Raw genomic sequence first — 21,149 nt, forward strand, 5'->3', positions numbered from 1 at the left:
AGTCCCTCAGAATTGTCCTGGGTCATTGCATTGTTGCTAGTAGAGAAGTCAATTACATTCGATCATACCGCAGTGTATTAGTCTCTGTGTATAATGTTCTGGTTTTGCTCCTCTCGCTCTGCATCACTTCCTGGAGGTCGTTCCAGTTCCAATGGAATTTCTCCTCTTTATTATTCCTTATTGCACAATAGTATTCCATCACCAACATATACCACAGTTTGTTCAGCCATTCCCCAATGGAAGGGCATCCCCTCGTTTTCCAATTTTTTTGCCACCACAAAAGTGTGACTGAATATTTTTGTACAACCCCTTTTCATTTTCTCTTTGGGGTACAAACCTAGTAATGGTATCACCCTTTGGGCATAGTTCCAAATTGCCCTCCTGAATGGTTGGATCAATTCACAACTCCACCAGCAATGAATTAGTGTCCCTACTTTGCCACATCCCCTCCAGCATTCGTTACTTTCCTTTACTGTCATGTTAGCCAATCTGCTAGGTGTAAGGTGATACCTCAGAGTGGTTTTGATTTGCATTTCTCTAATCAGGAGGGATTTAGAGCACTTTTCCATGTGCTTATTGATAGTTTTGATTTCTTTAACTGAAAATTGCCTATTCATGTCCCTTGCCCATTTTTCAATTGGTGAATGGCTTGATTTTTTGTACATTTGACTTAGTTCCTCATAAATTTCAGAAATTAAGCCTTTGTCAGAGGTTATTGTTATAAAAATTTCCCCCCAGTTCTTAACCTTTCTCTAAATGCCTAATTCAGCATCTACCCAGCATTTCCACCAAGGTGAGTGAGCCGGAAGAGGAAGGCTGACTTCCTAGGGGAGCTCAGTGGAGGGAAAGGGGCTCAAATAAGGGCAGTGGCAAATAAGGAAGTCACATCTGCATTGGACAGCTTTTTCTTGGAAAAGTATTTTTTGTAGTGACATGTAGACTTGGCTGTTTGAGTCCCTCTGAATACTAAAAACCGTTCTGTGTGTCATACAGTGGAGAGAGAGAACCTGGATTTTGGCTTGGTGCTCCCCAAATACACACATACACCCATATATACAGTTATATACATCCATACGCAAGCCCGTTTGTACGTTTGTATGTATGCATGCTTGTGGGGTCCCTCATTAGGGTATGAGCTCCTTGTGGGTGGAGGTTGCCAGATTCTTCGTATATGAATCCTCGGAGCCGAGCATGGGGACAGATTCATGGAGGTACTTAGTAAATGCTTTCATTTCTCTTTGGAAATGAACTTCAAAGATAGTATTGTAGGCATATAGTCATGGGAATAGTCAGAAGGAAATTTTTTTAGACCCTTACCTTCCACTGTAGACTCAATACTGGGTATTGGTTCACAGGCAAAAGGGTGGTAAAGTCTAGGCAATGGGGGATTAGTTGGTTTACCCCTTTTGCTGTTAACAAGCATATCTAATGTCACTTAAAATATAGCCATATACAATGCAACCATCCTAAGTCAGAAGTGGCAAAATCATGTTCATAATTGTTGAGAAAAGGAAATTTCCCAGCTAGGAAGGATCTGAGGTCACATCTGAACCCAGGACCTCCTGCCTCCAGGGGCGGCTCTTGATCCACCGAGCCTGGAACATTTTGTTAAGGGTTGAAATGGCTGGGGAAGAGTTCCCAGTGTTGGCCATGTGGGCAAGTTTTCAAATAGAAAAGAACTCTTGAAAAACTCCAGTCACGTGGCTCTGCTTTTAGGAGTATCTGATTACAAACAGCTGAGAAACAGCTTTTAGCGGATGAATCAAGATTCATTACATCCTGACTTGACATCATCCATCTGGTCCGATGAAGCGAGTGGTACCAGGGAGAGAAATCTGAGACGAGCGGTTTGCCCTGAAGCCCTCCTCTAAAGACATTTCTGACTCCTGCCTGAAAGACAGTATTCAGCTGGCCCGCCCGGCACTCTTTACTGAGTCCGTGTAGTAAAACAAACCAAACCCTGACGGAGCTAGCTAGCCTGCCTAATAGAGATCCTAAAAGCGCCTTCCTTAGAGAAGGCGGCCGCCGGCTTGGAGGATGTAGAACATCCAGCTCGGTGTTCCTGCCTATTTAGCCCTGTTATCAGCTCATCTGGCAACCAGTGTCTGTCTCTTATTACCCACAGGCTCAGGCTTGCAGGTTTTGTTTGGACGCTTGGTCAAAAGACAGCTTTGGCCTCCTGGAAAAAGGCTGTTCAGTGTGGAGCCTGTGTGGGCGCCGGTCTTGACCCTTTGCTAGGCTCTTTTCACAGCCCATCATTTTCTGCCAAGTAAAGTACCTGTTGCAGGAGATGACTCTGAGGTTACCTCATGGAGGCCAGAGATGGGGAGGGAGGGCCAGATGCTAATCAGTGGTGCCCAGAGGAGAGGAATGGGTAACAGATAACTTCTCCCGGGGGCCCTGTGGGGGGGCCTCTTCAGCTGTTTAGGGACCGATGCTAGGGAGATAACATTCCTGCTGTGGGGAGTGGGGCATAGGCACGGGCTGCCGTTGCTAAAACTTTCCACTCAGTGTGAAAGGTATTTCCCGGAGCTGGGACGTGAATTGGGTTGTTTCTTCATGAGGTACATGGGGTGATATTTTACTGACTCACATTCTCCAAAGGACATCAATTCTCTTTTATTGCTTCATTTTCCCAAAACTGGCAGCCGAGTTCCGGGCTGGTGCTTTCTGGTTCTTCATTCAGTCAAAAGAGAATTCTTTTGCACTTACTATGTGTCGGGCATTGTGCTAAGTACCGGGGGTTACAAAGAAAGACAAATGCCCTTATTTTCTAGGGGAAATTCACACTAGCCCTTAAGGGGAACACTCTGAAGAGTTTAATCATGTTCCTCCCGCCTGTGATTCATGCCAGCTACTGAAGAAGTCCACATGCAGACAACTAAGTATATCCAAGCTAGGTTCTAGATAGAGCCCTGAACTTGGACTGAGTTCAGCTGCGTGACCCTGGGCAAGTCACTTAACATCCCATTTGCCTCAGTTTCCCCATCTTTTTTGCAGATGAGGAAACTGAAGCAAATAGAGAAGGAAATGGCAAATTATTACAGGATCTTTGCCAAGAAAACCTGAAATTAGGTTATAAAGAGTTGGATCTGATTGAACAACAACAGCAGCAGCGGTATGATGTATATATATATATATATACCAAGTAGGTGGAAGGTCATCTCAGAGGAGAAGGCTGTGGCAATTGGAGGAGCTGGGAACAACTTCCTTCTTGAGCTAAACCTTGAAGGAAATAAGCTTGGAGACTGAGGTAAAGAGGTAGAACATCTAAGCATAGCTGATGGTCATTGCAAAGGCCCTGGGTTGAGGGATGGGTAGAGGGCATTAAATGGGGAAAGGCGAGGACTACAGTTTAAGAAACTGGAAAGATAAACTGTGAAACACTTTAAATACCCAACAGCATTAAAAAAACAATACAACTTTCCTGTCGGTCTTAGAATCAATACTGTTTATTGGTTCCAAGGCAGAAAAGTGGTAAAGGTTAGGCAATAACGCCTAAGTGACTTGCCCAGGGTCACCCAATTAGGTAGTGTCTGAGGTCAGATTTGAACCCAGGACCTTCTGTCTATAGATCTGGCTCTCACTCCACTGAGCCACCCAGCTGCCCCAACATTTTCTATTTGATTGTAAAAGTAATATAGAGCTTCTGAAGTTTTTTGAGTTAGGAGGATGATATGCTTAGATGTACACTCTAGGAAGCTCACTTTGGCAGTGGATTAGGGGATGAATTGAAGTAGGAACTGAAATGAATCAGCAAGACTAATTAGAAAAATTTTATAAAAGTCCAGGTGGGGTGATGAAGACCTATGAAAGGGCAACATCTACGTGTGGAGAAAAGGGTTTGTATGTAAGAAAATAAAAAATACAAAGGTTAGTGCAAGTCAGGAGTCAAGGATCACACAAAGATTGCAAGCTTTTTAAACCTGAGTGACTGAGTGACAGGGAAGTCAGGAAGGCAGAAGGTTTTGGGGAAAGATATTGAACTTTATCCTATATTTTAAAATTTATTTGATTTTTATATGAAGCATTAAATTTTCTTTACCTGTCATTCCTCCAATTGGGGGGAGCTAGGTTGGGGGAGCAAGAAAGAGATAGAAAGAAGACCTTTCTAACAAATATGCATAATTGAGCAAAAAAAATTTCCAGCTTTGTCAGGAGGTCAATAAACATAAGATGATCAACCAATTTTGCATTGATCAGAGTTCTTAAGCTTTTTGAAATTCTTTGTGTTTACTGAGTTATTTTATAGGTTGTTCTCTTTAGTCTGCATCATTCCATTCAGTTCTCTGTAGGTTTCTCTGAAATATAGTCCAATCAAATTCCATAACATTTATATACTGTAATTTGAGAAATCATTTCCAAATTGAAGAGTACCCCCTCACTTTTCTATTCTTTGCCATATGATTTTTTTCCCCTACAGATGCATTATTTCCTTCTTTCCTTTTCTTTGGGTTATAGCCAAAGGATATAGTGACTTTTGTTTTCAAGAATGTCCCATCACATTTCCATTGATAAGTTCATTAATGTGTCTGATTTCCTGCATCCCCTTAAATCTTCATCATTTCCCTTTTTCTGTCATCTTTGCCAATCTGATGTGTATGATATGGAAACTCTTAAGTTTTTCAAATTTGCATTTCTCTAATTATTAATGATTGGGAGCATTTTTTCCTTTGGCTTTTGATAACTTGGATTCTTCCTTTGAAAACTGCTTGATCATAGCCTTTAATCCTTCTTTTATTGTGGAATGGCTATTATTATTATTGTTATTGTTACTGGAATTAATCCATTACTATATTTGAAATGAAACCTTTATCAGAGAAACTTTTTTACAAAGATTTCCTCCTCCAATTACCTGCTTCCCTTCTAATTTTAGCTAAATTTAGTTTTGTTGGTGCAAAAAAATTGTAATTTCGTGCTATCAGAATTGTCAGCTTTACCTTCCAGGTTATCCTCTAGGCTCTTGTTCATCTAACTTATTTAAGATGTGGTCTTTTAGATCTAATTCATGAATCCATTTGGAGCAAATCTTGGTATATGGGAATGAAACCTGGTTTGGACAGGTTGAATTTAGGTTATCTTAAGGGATATTTAGTTCAAAATGCCCAAAAGAAATTTGGGGAGGTAAGACTGGAGCTCAAGGGAGAGACAAGGGCTGGACAAATAATAGGTCTGGAAATCATTGGCATGATGATGGTCATCGAACCATTGGGAACTAATGAGATAGTAGAAAGGGAAAAAGAGAAGAAACCCCAAGTCAACCAAGAAAACTCAGTCAATGGGTTTGACATGAATGAATATCCTGTGAAGGTCACCAAGGAGTAGTTAAACAGGAAGGAGGAGAGCCAATGTCCTGACAATGTCCTAACCACTTAGAGTATCCAGAAGGAAGAGATGCTTGGCAATGTCAAAGATCACGGAGAGGTCATAATGGGTAAGCACTCCAGCACTACCTTTTGGCTTTGGTTGTTGATATTCCAGGGTCTCAGCCATCAGCCCCATTTCAGGGTGGTTGTCTTCGTCTCTCTGGAGGAAATTTCTTTCCTTTTCCCTGCATGAGGCTTTCTTTTGTACTCTACTTTCTGCCCCGGTCTGCTGTGAGGAGGATCTCTTTGGCCCTTCCAGGGTACAACATCATCTGTCATGATCCCCCCTCAAGGGGCAGGCTCTTGTTGGTTTAATCATACTTCTCCTGCCAGTGATTTACTCCTTACTACTGTGGGTCTCATTCTTCCATAACTGACTTACTCTTATGGCCTTGTGTATTCACTCCCCATCTCAGTGCTTCCGAAGTCCTGACTGAGAATGTGCAAACCTCATTCCCCAGCTCCCTTTTCCTTCTCTTACTTCAGACCACCCCAACTCCATCCCTCTAATGTCGACCTTCAGGTCTGCCTGTAATTAGCAAGCTTCCTTTCATCTTAAATCTTTTCCATTCTCCTTTTATTGAACATTCACCAAGACTTGGCTCCTTACTAAAGATATTTCCTCCCTCCTCACCCTTTCCAACATTAGTTTTACTTTCACTTAAAACCCCAACTCACTGGATGCTGGGAGGAAGTTGACGTACTCCCTGCTTCCCATCTCTACTTCTGAGTTTTCCTTCTACACCATCACTTTTGTCTGCTGGGGTTCATGCTGTATAGATTTCTTACCCAAATCAGATCCTGGATGGCCATTATTTATTTTTTAACCCTTTCCTTCTGTCTTAAAATCAATACTAACTATTGGTTCCAAGTAATTTGTCCAGGGTCACACAGCTAGGAAGTGTCTAAGACCAATTTGAAACCAAGACCTCCTGTCTCCAGGGCTAGCTCTCTATTCATCTAGCCACCTTGGTGTTCCTGGCACTTATCTTTTGATCCTTAGAATTCTTTCTTAAGATTCTTTCATCCTCAATGAGTTCAGTGCCTGGCTCACAGTATTTCCTCCACCTCAACCTCTGATCATATGCTAATACATCAGCATACATATTGATATTTTTTTGACCTTCCCAGGTTCCCAGTCTACAAGGTAGTGTGGCAAACAGAACACTGGGTCTGGGTTCAAATACAGCTTCAGATACATATTCAGATACAGATACTAGCTGTAGGATTCTGGGCAATCATTGAACCTCTATCTCCCTCGGTTTCCTCATCTGTAAATTAGGGATAATAGCACTTACCTCCCAAGATTGTTTTGAGATTCAAATAAGATAATGCTTATTAAAGTGCTTATCCCACTTCCTGGTATGTAGTAAACACTGTATAAATGCTAGCTATAATAATAATAATAATAATAATAATAATAATAGTTTTGGTTATGATATGACTCCTCCCCTCTACCTTAGCCACATAGAGATGATTATACCCTTAATCTTGCCATCATTCACAAATATTCCACTTCTGTGTTCGTTATCTCTCAAATTATTTTATCCCAACATTTTATCATTTTATATTTTCTTGTCTTACAACTCTGGGCTCTTTGCCTTGTCCTTAGTGTGACCTCCATTCCTTCCATCTTTTGCTTCTTTCTTAGACCATCAGTACGCTACACATCACACACTACACTCTCTTCTTTCCCTAACTCAGTCTCTTGTTGAACCATTTTGGCTCTATACCACCCTCAACTTGAGTTCCTTGACCACTTGGCCTGTTATTGATCCCTGCTTGCCATGCCCAAATTGGGATGACTAACATTTGCCTCTTTGATTTCTTTTCATGTTCTGCTTAATGGAGCTGGAGGAAATCATGAAACTATGGTGAATCCACCACACACCAAATGTATTTAATCCCACAGCTACAAGACAATTCTTTGACTGCTCCCCAATTGATTCCCCATTCCACTCTCCACAGTGGCTGTTTCAGACCTTCTTGCCTCTGCTCACCTTTGCCTTGGCTTCTCTCCCTCCATCCTCTCCACTGTGGAGACCATTCACCAAGAGCTCCTTCACTTCTCCTGATCTCATATTCTTCTGATCTCATGCTTTCTCTTCTTCTTCACTCCAATAACTGATGACGAGTTAGCCCTTGTCATTGTCATGGTCAGTCCTACTCTGTGGATCTTTGATCCTATCATTCTGTTGCCTTCACCAAGAGAAGGGCCACATTCTCATCCTGTCTCATTTTCAAATCACTTCCTATTCATTGAACCCTTAGCTATGTCTCTCCCAAGCTCAAAAAACACTCATTTGATTCTAACACCCCTTTGGCTATCATTCTATATCCTGCCTTTTTCTGCTCCAACACCTTGAGAAATCCGTCTATATACTATATACCTTCATCTGGCTTTTGACCTCATCATTCAATTGAAATGGCTTTCTCTGAAGTTATTAACTCTTCTTTTCCAAATGATGTCTTAATTGCTAAATCTAATGACCATTTCTCTCTACTAGTCAAGGGATTCTGGAAAGAGAACAGATGATCTGATACCTTCTTTGGCTGGATAAACTCTGCATTAACTCTCACCAGTTGGCTGTGGTTCTATCTAGGACCAAAGGAAAATAGATTTTAAGCTCGAAGAGATGTTAGAAATCATCTAATTTGACTCCTGGGGTTGGCTAAGGACCAGAGAGGTTTGCCCAAGATCACACAGTCCCATCCTGACTTCTCCATATGGAAAACTTCAGAAACAGCATGTTCTGAGGGTGGGATATTCGTCACCACCTAGAGTAAACCTATCAGTGAAAATAAGTAATCTTGAGCCTTGAACATTACAAATGAAAAGTTGAAATGATTACTCCCTTTGGTAGAAGTCAGATTATGAAATGCTTTGTATACAGTTTTATTTTGGGTTATAAAAATTCCTTTCCAACATATCTAACATAATTGCTCACTTTGAACAAATCTATGATATAAAAGGTGACTTAGACACGTCCCTCCATTGTTAACATGTTTTCCTATCAGAGTATTCATCTAATCCAAGCTCCTCATTTTCCCTAAGGAAAAGAGACCTATGAAAAGGAGGGGAGGAGGGTGGTGACTGGCCCAAGGTCACACTGGTGGTCAGGGTCAAAGATAGGAATTGAATCCAGGTCTTAGGACTCCTTAGTCTTAGAACTAGAACTTAGAACTTGGAACTCTTTCCACTGCATCAGTCAGTCTAAAGAGAAAGTGCATGGGCTACATTAACAGTATGAATCTTTTCTTTTTAATTTTTAATTCTTTTAAGATGAATATTTTCATAGAATCATTCATTTAGAGCTAAAAGGCCCTTAGAGGTTATATAAACCATCTTATTTTACAAATGAGAATCTGAGGCATAGAGACATACTATGACTTGTCTAAGGTCATATGGGTTCTGAGCCCCAGTACTGGTCTGACCCTTGATTTCTGAGTCTTGCTGTTGACTGAGACCACAGCCAACCTGGTACAACTTGCTTTAGTCAGCCTAATCAGCTAATGTTGCAGGGGAAGGGAGGGTGGTGGAATGCCTGCAGAATGCAGGAAAGGACGAAGCTTTGGGCAATCCAGTGATATTAGAAGGGTAAATAACAGCTGGAATTTGAACCTCAGGCCCTTTGACTCCAAATACAGCATTCTTTCTACTTTATCACGTTGCCTTGAAATTAGATGCAGAAAAAGCTTTTTGACAGAATACAACACCCATTCCTATTAAAAATGGGAGAACACTGGTAAAAATGGAACATTCCTTAAAGTGATAAAGAGTGTCTACCTGAAACCATCAGCAAACATGATCTGTAATGAGGGATTGGCTAGAAGCCTTCCTGGTGAGATCAGGGGTGAAGCAGGGATGTCCATTATCATGACTTTTATTCAATATTGTTCTAGAAATCCTAGCTATAGTAATAAGAGAAGAAAAAAGAAACTGAAGGAATTAGAATAAGCAACCGGGAAACAAAGCTATCCCTCTTTGTCGGTGATATGCGGTATATTTAGAGAATCCTAGAGATTCAACCAAAACCGAGTAGAAACAATGAACAACTTTGGCAAAGTTGTAGGATTTAAAATAAACCCTCATAACCCATACTGGCTTGAAATGCTCCTATAAGCAGCAGGATTGTTAACATTGGCTTGAGTATTAGTTATTGAATGTTGAGGTGTAGTTTTTCTTTTTTGCTTGCAAGCAGTGATTCCATGAATTCTCACGGTTTTTTTCTTTTGCTATTCATAATAGGTTTATTTCCGGACAGTGGAACTTATAGAGGCCCCAATAGCAGGGTCTTCCGGCTTAAGTTTCTACTTCAAAATTAATGGACTTCCCATATTTATCAAAGGATCTAACTGGATTCCAGCAGACTCCTTCCAGGATAGAGTAACTGTGGACTCGTAAGTTAGAATTCACTGACTGTTCATTTTTTTAAAGTGATATATTGTTTTTAAGAGGCAGTCATTTATTCATACTGTACTAATGTAACAATAACAAGAGACCATTGTTTTGGACCATAATAAATCTCTGTTTTTAAGCAGTATTACATTTAGCCATCTCAGATGGGTGAGAACTTAGCAATTATTTTTTCCAGAAAAGAATCCTTTAACCATTTGTTTATATATTTAGCTTCTTTAGAGAATATTGCCCTCTGGGCTAATCCACAAGCTGAAAAACTGGTTCCTGAAAAATCGAGAATTGTCCAGTTTTTACTATTTTTAAAAGTGATCATTAAAAACAACTAGCTTTTCCTCTATTTTCTGAATATGATTTACTTTTGTACTTTGACTTTACAGATGAAAAGAAAATTAAATTTAATCATTTTTTAAAATTGGTGAACAAAAATAGAGACAATTTGTCTTGAGGTCAGCAGCTTTTTTTTTTTAAATGAACTTCAAAACTATGGACTTAGAAAATGTGGGACAGATTCTCTCCAAAGTTTCTATTACGAAAAGGAACATTTTCATTATAATAGTTTTTCTTAATTTTGAAGTTTACTATGATTTTGAAATTGTTTGATATTTTGTATTTATTGTTTATTGATTACTTAATGTGTCTATTATTTGACATTTTGTAAGAAAAATTGGTTAGTACCCTCATGATTGGCATTTGTCAAATATTTACAGTAACTTCCTCTGTTATTATTTAAAGGTACTAAAATTAAATAAAACATTTTTCCTGTGACTATAAAAAAGGTACTAATATTTTGTAATTTTCTCTAGTGGGTTAAGTTTTTTTTTTTAACTTTACCTTCTATTTCAGAATCTAAGGCAGGAGAGCAGTAGGGGCTGGGCAATTGGAGTCAAGTAACTTGCCCAGGGTCACACAGATAGGAAGTGTCTGAGAGCAGATTTGAACCCAGGTCCTTCCAACTCCAGGTCTGGCACTCTGTTGTGCTACTTAGCTGCCTCCATTAAGTTCTTTAAGGCATAGGATATGGGGCCAGGAAATTTTTTTTTGGACATTGTTGTTTTTGACTTTTGGCCTCTTTATGGGATTTATGGATGGAACTGGGTCCTTGTTGCAAAAAGCATATGAATTTCTGTCCCAAATAATCCTTTTTTCCTTATTCTTCTGTCTTCCAATCTCCCACCCCAGAAGATTCTGAGCCTTCATTTTTTCTTCTACTTTTTGAAATTCTGAACGTAACAAACTTTGACTAGAGTATGGGCATCCTTAGACCCAATAAAACAAAAAGAGTTGTACACAAAGCTGGGAATTTCTATTATGTACAACTTGGGTTCCCTTTAAAGGATATAACAAATTAAATGTTAATTTTTTTTTCATTTTCAAAGGATTTTCAAGCTTTCAAAGCTGTCCTGCTTGTTGTATGATTGCTTGCATCTTTCTGTATATTTCAAAAACATACTTAATGACCCTCTTTTCTTTCTTTTCTTTTCCTTTCTTCTCTTTAGGTGGTAGCCATATTCTTAGATTCCCTCTTCCTCCCCACCTCCCAAATTGAGAAAAAATAAAAATAAAATAAAAATAAAACCTCTGCAATAATTTTACATAGTAGAGCTAAACAAATTTCTTCTTTGACTATGTCCAAAAATGAGTATATCATCGAGCAGCCTGAATCAATCTCCTCTCTGTCAGAAGGTGGGTGCCATGTTTCATCATTGGTGCCTTGGAATCTTCTTTGGTCATTGCATTGATCAGTTTCTAAATCTTTCGTACTCATTTAGTTTAATAAGGACATCATACAAATAATTCTCTTGATTCTGCTCATTCAGTTCATATAAGTCTTCCCAGGTTTCTCTGTAACAATTCCTTTTGTTATTTCTTAGTGTAAAATTTAAATTTAAAATCAATAACTCCAGGTTCTTATTTTTTCATAGAGTTTTATTAATAATCACTAAAGATAGAAAAAGTAAATTAAAGACTAATCTAACCTAACTGACTGTGTGTGTGCATTCTCCTGCTTGGCTCTCAGCCCAGGCTCTGCAGCCACGTTCTGGGAAGTAGAGAGGGGGGTGCGGTGCCACACCAGAATTTTTATCCTTTGTGCTCACCCCCCCCCCCATGTGTGTTTATGCAGCATAAGCATGCAAATGGGATGCTGGGTAAGACTAGCTGGGTCAGATGAACCTTGTGGAGTGAATTCTATCTATACATTAGAGTACAATAATTATATTTATATGCCACATTTTTTCATCCACCCCTCAGTTGACTGGAACCTCTTGTTTTCCAGTTCTTTGCTAAAACAAGGAGAGCTGTTATGAATGAATGAAACATTTAAATACTTACTATATACAAAACACTATGTTAAGTCCTGGAGATAGAAACAGAAAAGCAAGACTCTCCCTGCCCTCAAGGTACTCATATTCCAGTGGACTATAAATATTTTTAAACAAATGAAACCTTAAAAAAAATCTCTATAGGGTATTGGCCTAGTAGTGGTATCACTAGGTCAAGAAATAAGAATATTTAGTGACTTTTTGTGCCTGACATTACTTTTCAATATGGCTAGCCCAGTTCATAGATGCATTAACAGTTCAAAAGTATGCCTATTTTTGTAGCCCTTTCAACAACTGACATTTTCTTTTTTGTCATCTTTGCCAATCACATGTGTTCCTGAAGTGGAATTTATAGAGTTGTTTTAATTTGATTTTCTAATTATTAATAATTTGGAGCATCATTTTCATTTGTATTTTTCTTTTGAAAATTACCTGTTTATTTCCTTTTACCATTTATCTGTTGGAGAGTAATTTTTTGTTCTTAAAAATTTGAATGAGATCCTTATGTGGCCCATATATGAGATCTTTATCAGAGAAACTTTCTGCAGAATATTTTTTTTCCTTCTCATTAATTTATTTCTCCCCAGGTCAGATTTTCATCAAGGAGTCTAGATTAACTTCTGAGCTTTCTCTCCTGGGTTTATTGGAGATACTCCCAAAGTAACTTGATGGGCCTTTTTCTTGGTTTGATTAGTCATATGGTGAGTTGGAAGAAGACAGGGTAGAGACTCATTAAAAGAGAGAAACCTCAGAAGGAGTAATAAAGAAGTAGGTGTTTTTGTCAGAGGATGGATTTTGTCCAATAACTTTTTGTTTTAAACCTTTACCTTCCATATTAGAATCAATACTATAGATATTGGTTCCAAGGCAGAAGAAGGGTAAGGGCTAGGCAATGGGGTTAAATGATTTGCTCAGGGTCACAGTGCTAGGAAGCATCTGAGGTCACATTTGAACCCAGGACCTCCCATCTCCAGGCTATCTTTATCCATTGAGCCACCTAGCTGCCCCTGTTCACTGACACTTCCTTTCAATAGATATTTCAGCACATTGAAAATACTTTTCCCCCTCCCATAGCCAGATCCCTCCCCTTGCTGGTCCACCCAGTACCCATCTGGGCTACCTGACAACTCACAAGGTCTAAGTCAGATGGGAACCACCAATTGTTTTTCCATTCAGTGAGATGAAGCTATTGGGCCTTATGATTTTCTTATTCATTGGAGATCCCCAGCACCCCTGTCACAGTGTAGCTAAGGACTCTTGAGCCTTGCCATCCACCCTGCAACTGCACCCTTATGATTTCTGTACCTTTACATAAACCATGCAGCTGAGCTTTCTTTTTATGTGTTGCTTCCTCTAATTAGTGTGTAATGTCCTGGGGAGCAGGAGCAGAAATCATCTTTCCTATTTCTATCTGTAGCACTTAGAAAAGTAGTTGTTAAGGGCATATAGTAAGCCCTTAACAACTACTTTTCATTCATTCATTATAAGCATAAGAGTCTTTGTAGTACAAGCATAAGAGTGTTCTATACTTACTGCCAACATTTGCATTTTTATTTGCTTTTATTTTATTAGGGAGGTAACTTGAAGTCTAGAGTTTTTCATTTGCCCTACAGTTTTCTCCTTTACATATCAAGAATTATTTGCTTTTAACTCCAGTCTTTAGCAATGCAAATTGCATGCATCAGTGGACTCTCTAGCTAGGCTTAATTTTCGTTTCTTTTCAAACAAGTTATTGATGCTTAAAAAACTCCATTTCTGTTACTTTCTAATGAGGTGATTGAAAGACATTTAAGCCATGGAACATCAAAATGTTGATTCTGTCCATATATGCCTCATTGGCACTGGTTCTCTGAAGTCATTACTAGGCAGTGCATTGATAAGAATTATGAAGCCTTTCAAAATTTCATTTGCCTTATTGTGGTCCTTGTATAAATTGTTCTCTTGCTTCCTTTTCCTTATTTTGTTCTGCATCATTTTATACAAGTATCTGCCATGTTTTTCCTCAATTATTCATATTCATTTTTTAATGCTACAATATTACATTAGATTCATTTGAATTTTATGTCACTCCTTAATCAACAGGTACTCACTTTGTTTCCAGTTGTTTTGCGACCACAAAAATGAATAGTTTGTTTTATTGAGACTTTTCCCCCTGTCTTTGATCTCCTTGGGGTATATGCCTCATCTTAGTATCTCTGGGTCAAAGGTCAGGTACAATTTTGAATCTTTTTTTTTTTTTACTATAATTCCAAATTGTTTCACAGAATAGTTGGCCTCACGCACAGTGGCACCAACAACGTATGTATTCCTCTTTTCTTACAACCCCTCCAACATGTAACATTTTGCAATTCTTTTTTTCTGTGCCAGTTTGATGAGTGCAAAGGGAAACCTCAGAGTTTTAATTTTTACTTCTCTTATAATTAGTGTTGTTTTCATTTTTTTACAGGTTAACTTTCAACTAATTATCCATCAAAAATATGAGAACTGAGGATTTATTTGAGATGTCATGCTTTTTTCTATTTTTTGTTTGCATTTATTATATTTCATATTTGTAGGTTTCAGAACTGTTTATTTTTAATTCTTTGTTCTGCCGTAGATTACGACTTCTTTTGCAATCTGCTGTGGATGCTAACATGAATACTCTACGAGTTTGGGGAGGGGGTGTTTATGAGCAAGATGAATTCTATGAAATCTGTGACGAACTAGGACTAATGGTATTTGTCTATTTTGTGATTGTCCTTTTCTGCTTGCTTTGATCAGTTTTCCATTCATATTATTTGTATCTTATGATCATATGAAGTATTTGTTGCAAATTCTATATAATTTTCTCTTTGTTTTTGTGATTTAATGTAGTCATTTTAATAAAACTGATAGGTTTAAACATGAACAGAAAAAGGTATACATTATTAGAAAAGCATTTCAGAAATCACTCAGTCCCCAAGTATTTATTGAACACCTACTTTGTAACCAGGACAGTTGTAGGTAGGAAATAAATAGGTGTCCACAAGGAGCTTACAGTCTAGTTGGAATAATAGCAAGGAACATATCCCCAAGTCCATAAATGAATTAGGGCAGCTCCAGATGGACTTGATTTTGTAAGCATGACTTCTGGATGCCCAGAATTGAACTAGAATATTATTTCTCCCCCTTTCTTTTCCTCTTTACTCATGTGCTAATAGAATAAAGCCAAGGTAGATAAAATAAGGACCACCCAACCAGTTAATGTCAATATTCCTTTTCAATTTTTTAATTTAAGTATTTTCCCATGGTTACATGACTCCTGTTCTTTCCCTTCCCTTTTCCCTCTCCTCTCCCAGAGATGACATACAGTCCCACTGGGTTATACAAGTGTTATCACTCAATACCTATTTCTATATCATACATTTTTGTAATAATCTTTCAATATTCCTGAAATACACCTATTTGAAGAGGTTATTGTTCAGTCGTTTATCCTCAATACATGACTGGCCCAGTTTTTTTAACTGGTTGTTCATATGCTTGAGGGTATTTTTATACCATGTTTCCCACAATCTGTATTGATTTGCCATCTACTTTAGACCCACAATGCAATTTTCCATTGCTATTTTGGTCACCCGCAAACATCTGAGTTAGTAAAAATAGAGAGTAGGACAAATAAATTAGAATACAGCATAAATTAAAATACAGATAAAAAAATCAGGGGATTCAAGAAGGAAGAGACCACTGTGGCCTGGAGAAGTTATAGGACAAACTCCTAGAAAGAAGATGGCACAGGACTGGGTCCAAAGAGATTACCGGCCTTGGCTAAAGTCATAAAGATAATATCCCAGGTGGTGCTAGAACCCAGGGCCCCTGGACCAAATTATAAAATAACCCAAAGGTTAAAAAAAAAACCCTTACCTTCCATCTTAGAATCAATCCAAATATTGAACCTGATGCAGAAGACACTTACTGGCTGTGTGACTCTAGGCAAGTCACTTAACTCTCAGTTTCTTCATGTGTAAAATGAGCTGGAGAAGGAAATGGCAAACCACTCCAGTATCTTTGCCAAGAAAACCCCAAAGAATCAGGCATGACTGAAATGAATGAACAACAAGCCATAGCCAAGTTTTCTTTCATTGTTTACATGATGATGGTGATATCTTAATGGAAAGCAACAGATCCATTAGGGAAAAAAGAGCTGCCTGAGTTATTAGCTTTGCAAATCAGACTTACAAAATGGTAGCAAATATAAAGGATTTAATTATTTTCTTTCTCATATAAACATATATGAAATGGACAAAGCAACACAATCAAGCATTTATTCGACATTTAATATAGACAGAATGTTGTGCTAGGCTTGGGGAGAAGATAGAAAGTTTCCCTAAATCCTGCCCTTCAAGAAAAGGGTACTTCTAGGTAGCTACAATACACTAATCATGTAGTAGTGTGCAATAAGGAGTGAGAGAATCAAATGCTGTATGCAATATGAATGGGAAAGGTTATTAACAAACAGGGGTTGGGGGTTGGGGATCAAGGAAAGCTTTTCATAGGAAGTGGCATTTGAATTGGGCTTTAAAAGTATGAGTAAACTGCAAGGAGAAGGAGAGAGGAGGACATTCTGCAAAAAAGGGCAGACCTTGTACTGGGTGCTGGAGATATGATGAGAGAATGGAAACTGTTGTCCCCTCAGGAGAACTTCTCCAAGGCTTCTTGTGGATAAGATTAATGGAAATGCTTTAGGAGAGGTGATTAGTTGGTGGTGGCGTTCAGTCACTTCAGTCATGTCTGACTCTTTGTGACCCTACTGGGGGGGTTTCTTGGCAAAGATACTGGAGTGGCTCACCATTTCTTTCTCCAACTCATTTTACAGATGATGAAAATAAGGCAAACAGAAGTTAAGTGCCTTGCCCAGAGTCATCAACCATTGGGCTAAGTGAGACTGGGGATGGAGGAGAAATATATTGAGGAATCTCAGAATTAGAGGTTGCAGTAAAGGCCAAGATTTGATCTGCATTGAATGAAGCAAAAGTGAAAATTTGGGCAGAAAATGGAATTTCAGTTTCCATCTTGGAACAGGTCTAAAAGTCCCAGTTGGTGAGGTCTGAGAAGTGGTCATACCAATGTGAATTGAAGAATGAAGAAGAAGGAGTTTATTGGAATAGAGGATGTTGAGTAGTTTCTCTGGTGAAGTTGTAGTAGAGAGAATCTGAAGTTTTGAAGCCCAGTGGCAAAGGATATGGCAGCAGAGGACCATGGAACAAGTACTAAAGGCACTGGGAAAGATGTGAGATGTCAATAGGTCGATGACAGCAGTTTGCTTAGGGAGAGAAGGCACATTCTAATGCCATAGGGCTGGAAACAGAAAATGTCATCGAGGGATGATGGTGAAATGAGGATGTTTGAGTGAGGAGTGAGGTGAATGAGGGATGGTTGGTCTTTTCAGAGAGAGTTACAAGAAATTTAAAATGTCTTCAGGGGAAATCAAATGAACTGATTTTTTTTACACATCTCCTTTAAAGCTATCCAAAAGGACAGAATTAAATGAAGGAGTTTCATTTCGAACATAAGTAAAATTTGATATTAAACTTGTTGGACCAGATTGATTCATTGGGATTTTAACAATTTCTAAAGTAATTTTCCATTTGTGTGTGGGTTGGCTGAAAGTCTGTTTTGTTTTATTTTGTTTTTAACTAGAATAGAATAGGCATAAAAATATGAAATGTTCAAGTAGACATGTATTTGCATATTTTGTTTAACCTATAATTTGAATTTTGCTGTGCCTGTGTCACCAAAAATTCTCCCATTATAAGCAAAGGAATGAAATAATTTTTGTTTACTGCAAGACCTTGACCTTCAATGGCTCATAGATGTCATGTGTTTCTCCATGTCAGCCTCATTATGAGTGGAAGGTGAGGAGGGGAAGAATTAGTTTAAGAAAGAGGGAGTTCTCTTCTTTTCCATCTAGTACTTGTTTTCCTGAATCCTTCTTTTCTTTCCCCTTATTCACCTTTAGCCCTTCCATCTTCTTTTCCTTTTTCCATTTTTGGGCCTCCTGTCTTAGTTTCAAGCAATTAGAGATTTAGTTTTTAATCATGAGATTGGTCCTAAGTGATCTCCTTAAGGGCAAGGACTATTAAATTCTTTCTCCAATTCATAATAAAATAAGTAACAGTAGGGGCAGCTAGGTGGCTCAGTGGATAGAATGCCAGACCTGAATTCAGGAAAACTCATACTTCTGAGTTCAAGCCTTGCCTCAAATATTTCCTATCTGTGTGACCCAGAATAAGTCACTTCACCCTGTTTGCTTCAGTTTCCTCACCTGTAAAATGAGCTGGAGAAGGAAATGGCAAACCACTCCAGTATCTTTTGGGGTCAGGAAGAATCAGACACAACTGAAACTGAACAACAATAAAACAATAACTCTGGAAAAGCTCAACTTATTGTTCTGTGAGTGGGAGGGAAGAACAGACAAATTAAGGAATATCAAGAGAGTAAAATACAGGGTAATATACAGGGTAATAATGTGCCCTGGGACTGTTATGATAGCAGCGACAGCCTGTCAGGAACCCAGAGATGCTGGCCAATTGGGCTCTAGTGTTGCTCCAGTTAGCCTATGTACTAAGATGAAATTCCTTCTGTGAATCTAAGAAATATGATAGGTAGTCTTCACTGTGTGACCCTGGGCAAATCCCTTAACCCACATTGCCTAGCCCTTACCACTCTTCTGCCTTGGAACCAAAACACAGCATTGATTCTAAGATGGAAGGTAAGGGTTTAAAGAAAAAGCAAAACCCTATCTGTGTGATCCTGGGCAAGTCACTTAACCCCCACTGTCCAGCCCTTACCACTCTTCTGCTTTGGAACCAATACACTGTATTGAATATAGGATGGGAGTAAGGGTTAAAAAAATATTATAGGTTGGGCAAGATTGCAGACTGGCCCTACTCAGAGCCTTCATGGTGTCAGAAGACAGCAGAATGAATAGTATCCCTTATGTTCTGATGTCTTAAGGAGATGGGTGTAAACAAATTAGAAATGACAGAACCCCACCTGCTGGGCAGTCCTAAAAAACAAAACAAAACTAACTTCATTTCTCTGCTGAGAAATAAAAGCTGAAATCAAGGAGAGAGTAAAATATCAAATGGGAAAGTAGAAGACCTGAGGTCACTGGAAAATTTCACATGGTGCAGACTCTAGGAATTGCATCTGATAATGGAATGAATGATAAAAACAGCGTTGATATCTCAAATGACTTGAAAAGGAGATGGACATACGTAGACTAAAATCCTCAAAATTCTTTTTGGAATTTGAGAGGATGAGTAGAACTAGAAGAACAGCAACAAAAACCAAACCGACATCTGCCATAAAATGTAAAAAACATTCCAGGACTGTATGCTGCCCTCTGAATAGCAGTCACTGCTCTGGCAGGAACCACAGGACTCAAGTCGGATCTATGAAGGGATACCATGAGGATAGAGGCTGCATGAGACTATGTCAGAAATGACAGGAGAGAGCACTTGAAAAGATGAGGAAAGATGGTAGAAGGTGATATTGCTGGTACACATATGAGAAAACCATATTTCCCAATAAAAGGAAAAAATAGATGAAATAAAAACACATCAGGAATTCTAGGTTCTTTATTTAGCCAAAGTCAGAAAGAGTCAGAGTGATGCAAAAAACAAAAATAAGTCATTCAGCTCAACTGAAAACTTCGCAAAAGAATTGAGAAGTAAAGAAGGCAGAGATGAGAGAGAAACCCCAGACAAGAACAAGGGCAAGATTTCTGGTCATCCGTCTATCAGAATGAAGCTGCAAGATGTTGGGTAAAACAAACACAGTAAATGTGGGCTCTGTTAAACTAATGAATGACAAAGAGTTTGTCAAGGAGGATGAGAAACTCAAGCTTCCCTATAGAATTGGGAAATGATAATTATCAACTCATTTGCTTCACAACAATGATGCTTGAGTCACTAGCAGAACAGTAGCATCTGTAGCTTCCTCTTAAAGGTCTAATCCTGTCTTTCTTAACAGAAAGCATATCTAGTACCAGAAGATAAGAACTCGGGTGACTCCTCCAAATATAGGATGTATTTTTGTACTTTATACAAAGCAATCACACCTTTTATCACAGAGACTCCATAAACGCTTAGAAAACAACATGCTGGTTGAAGAACAAAAAGGAACATTTGGGAAATTATTATTATTTTTAAATTTTTATTTTTATTATCATGCAAAACACACTTCCATATGGGTGATTGTTGCAAGAGCACACTCATACAAAACCAACCCCCCAAATAAAACCATTACTACACTGATGGGAAAGATAGGCTGCTTTGATCTGCATCCATCTGACTCAACAGTTCTTTCTCTGGAGGTGGATAGCATCCCCATCATAAGGCTTTCAGGATTGTCCCAGATCATGGCATTGCTGAGGGTAGCCAAGTTTTTACAGATAATCTTTGTCCAATATTGTTTTGGCTGTGTATAATGTTCTGCTTATTTCCCTCTGCATCAGTTCCTGCAGATCTTTCCAGCTTTTTCTGAAATCATCTTGTTTATTATTACTTATAGCACAATAGTATTCTATCACCAAAGTATACTACAATTTGTTTAGCTATTCCCCAATTGATGGATATCCCCTTAGTTTCCAATTCTTTGTCACTTCAAAAAGAGCAGCTATAAATATTTTTGTATGAGAAGGTCCTTTCCTCTTCTTAATTGTCTCTTTGGGATACAGATCCAGGAGTGGTATTACTGACTCAAAGGATTTAAGCTCTGTTTTGTAGCCCCCTTGGCATAGTTTCAAATTACCCTCCAGAATGGTTGGAATAGTTCACAATGCCACCAATAATGCATTAGTGTCCATTTGGGAAATTATTGAACAAGCTGCCTGTAAAAGCTCCATAACATGTATAATATCTTTGTGGATTTTTGCTTTTGGTTTAGTTCCCCACTCATGTTTCACTTGTATACTGTTGTTAGTTGTTCAGTTGTGTCTGACTTTTCATGATCCCATGGATTATTGTCTGTGGGGTTTCCTTGATTCCAAGTGGTTTGCCATTTCCTTCTGCAATATGTTGC

At 38.6% G+C, this 21,149-nt stretch overlaps 1 protein-coding gene across 2 annotated transcripts in view; it reads left to right on the forward strand.

Annotated features, from left to right (window-relative positions):
• MANBA (mannosidase beta) overlaps positions 1 to 21,149 on the forward strand; it is a 113,897-nt gene that overhangs the window by 42,940 nt on the left and 49,808 nt on the right. For both annotated transcript variants that reach the window (XM_056803138.1, XM_007495872.3), the window contains exons 8-9: positions 9,616 to 9,767; positions 14,704 to 14,821. In XM_056803138.1, the coding sequence (XP_056659116.1) occupies positions 9,616 to 9,767; positions 14,704 to 14,821 (270 nt within the window). The remainder of the gene's footprint in view (positions 1 to 9,615; positions 9,768 to 14,703; positions 14,822 to 21,149) is intronic.

Source organism: Monodelphis domestica, chromosome 6 (genome assembly GCF_027887165.1).
Source record: "Monodelphis domestica isolate mMonDom1 chromosome 6, mMonDom1.pri, whole genome shotgun sequence".
Lineage (NCBI taxonomy): Eukaryota > Metazoa > Chordata > Mammalia > Didelphimorphia > Didelphidae > Monodelphis > Monodelphis domestica.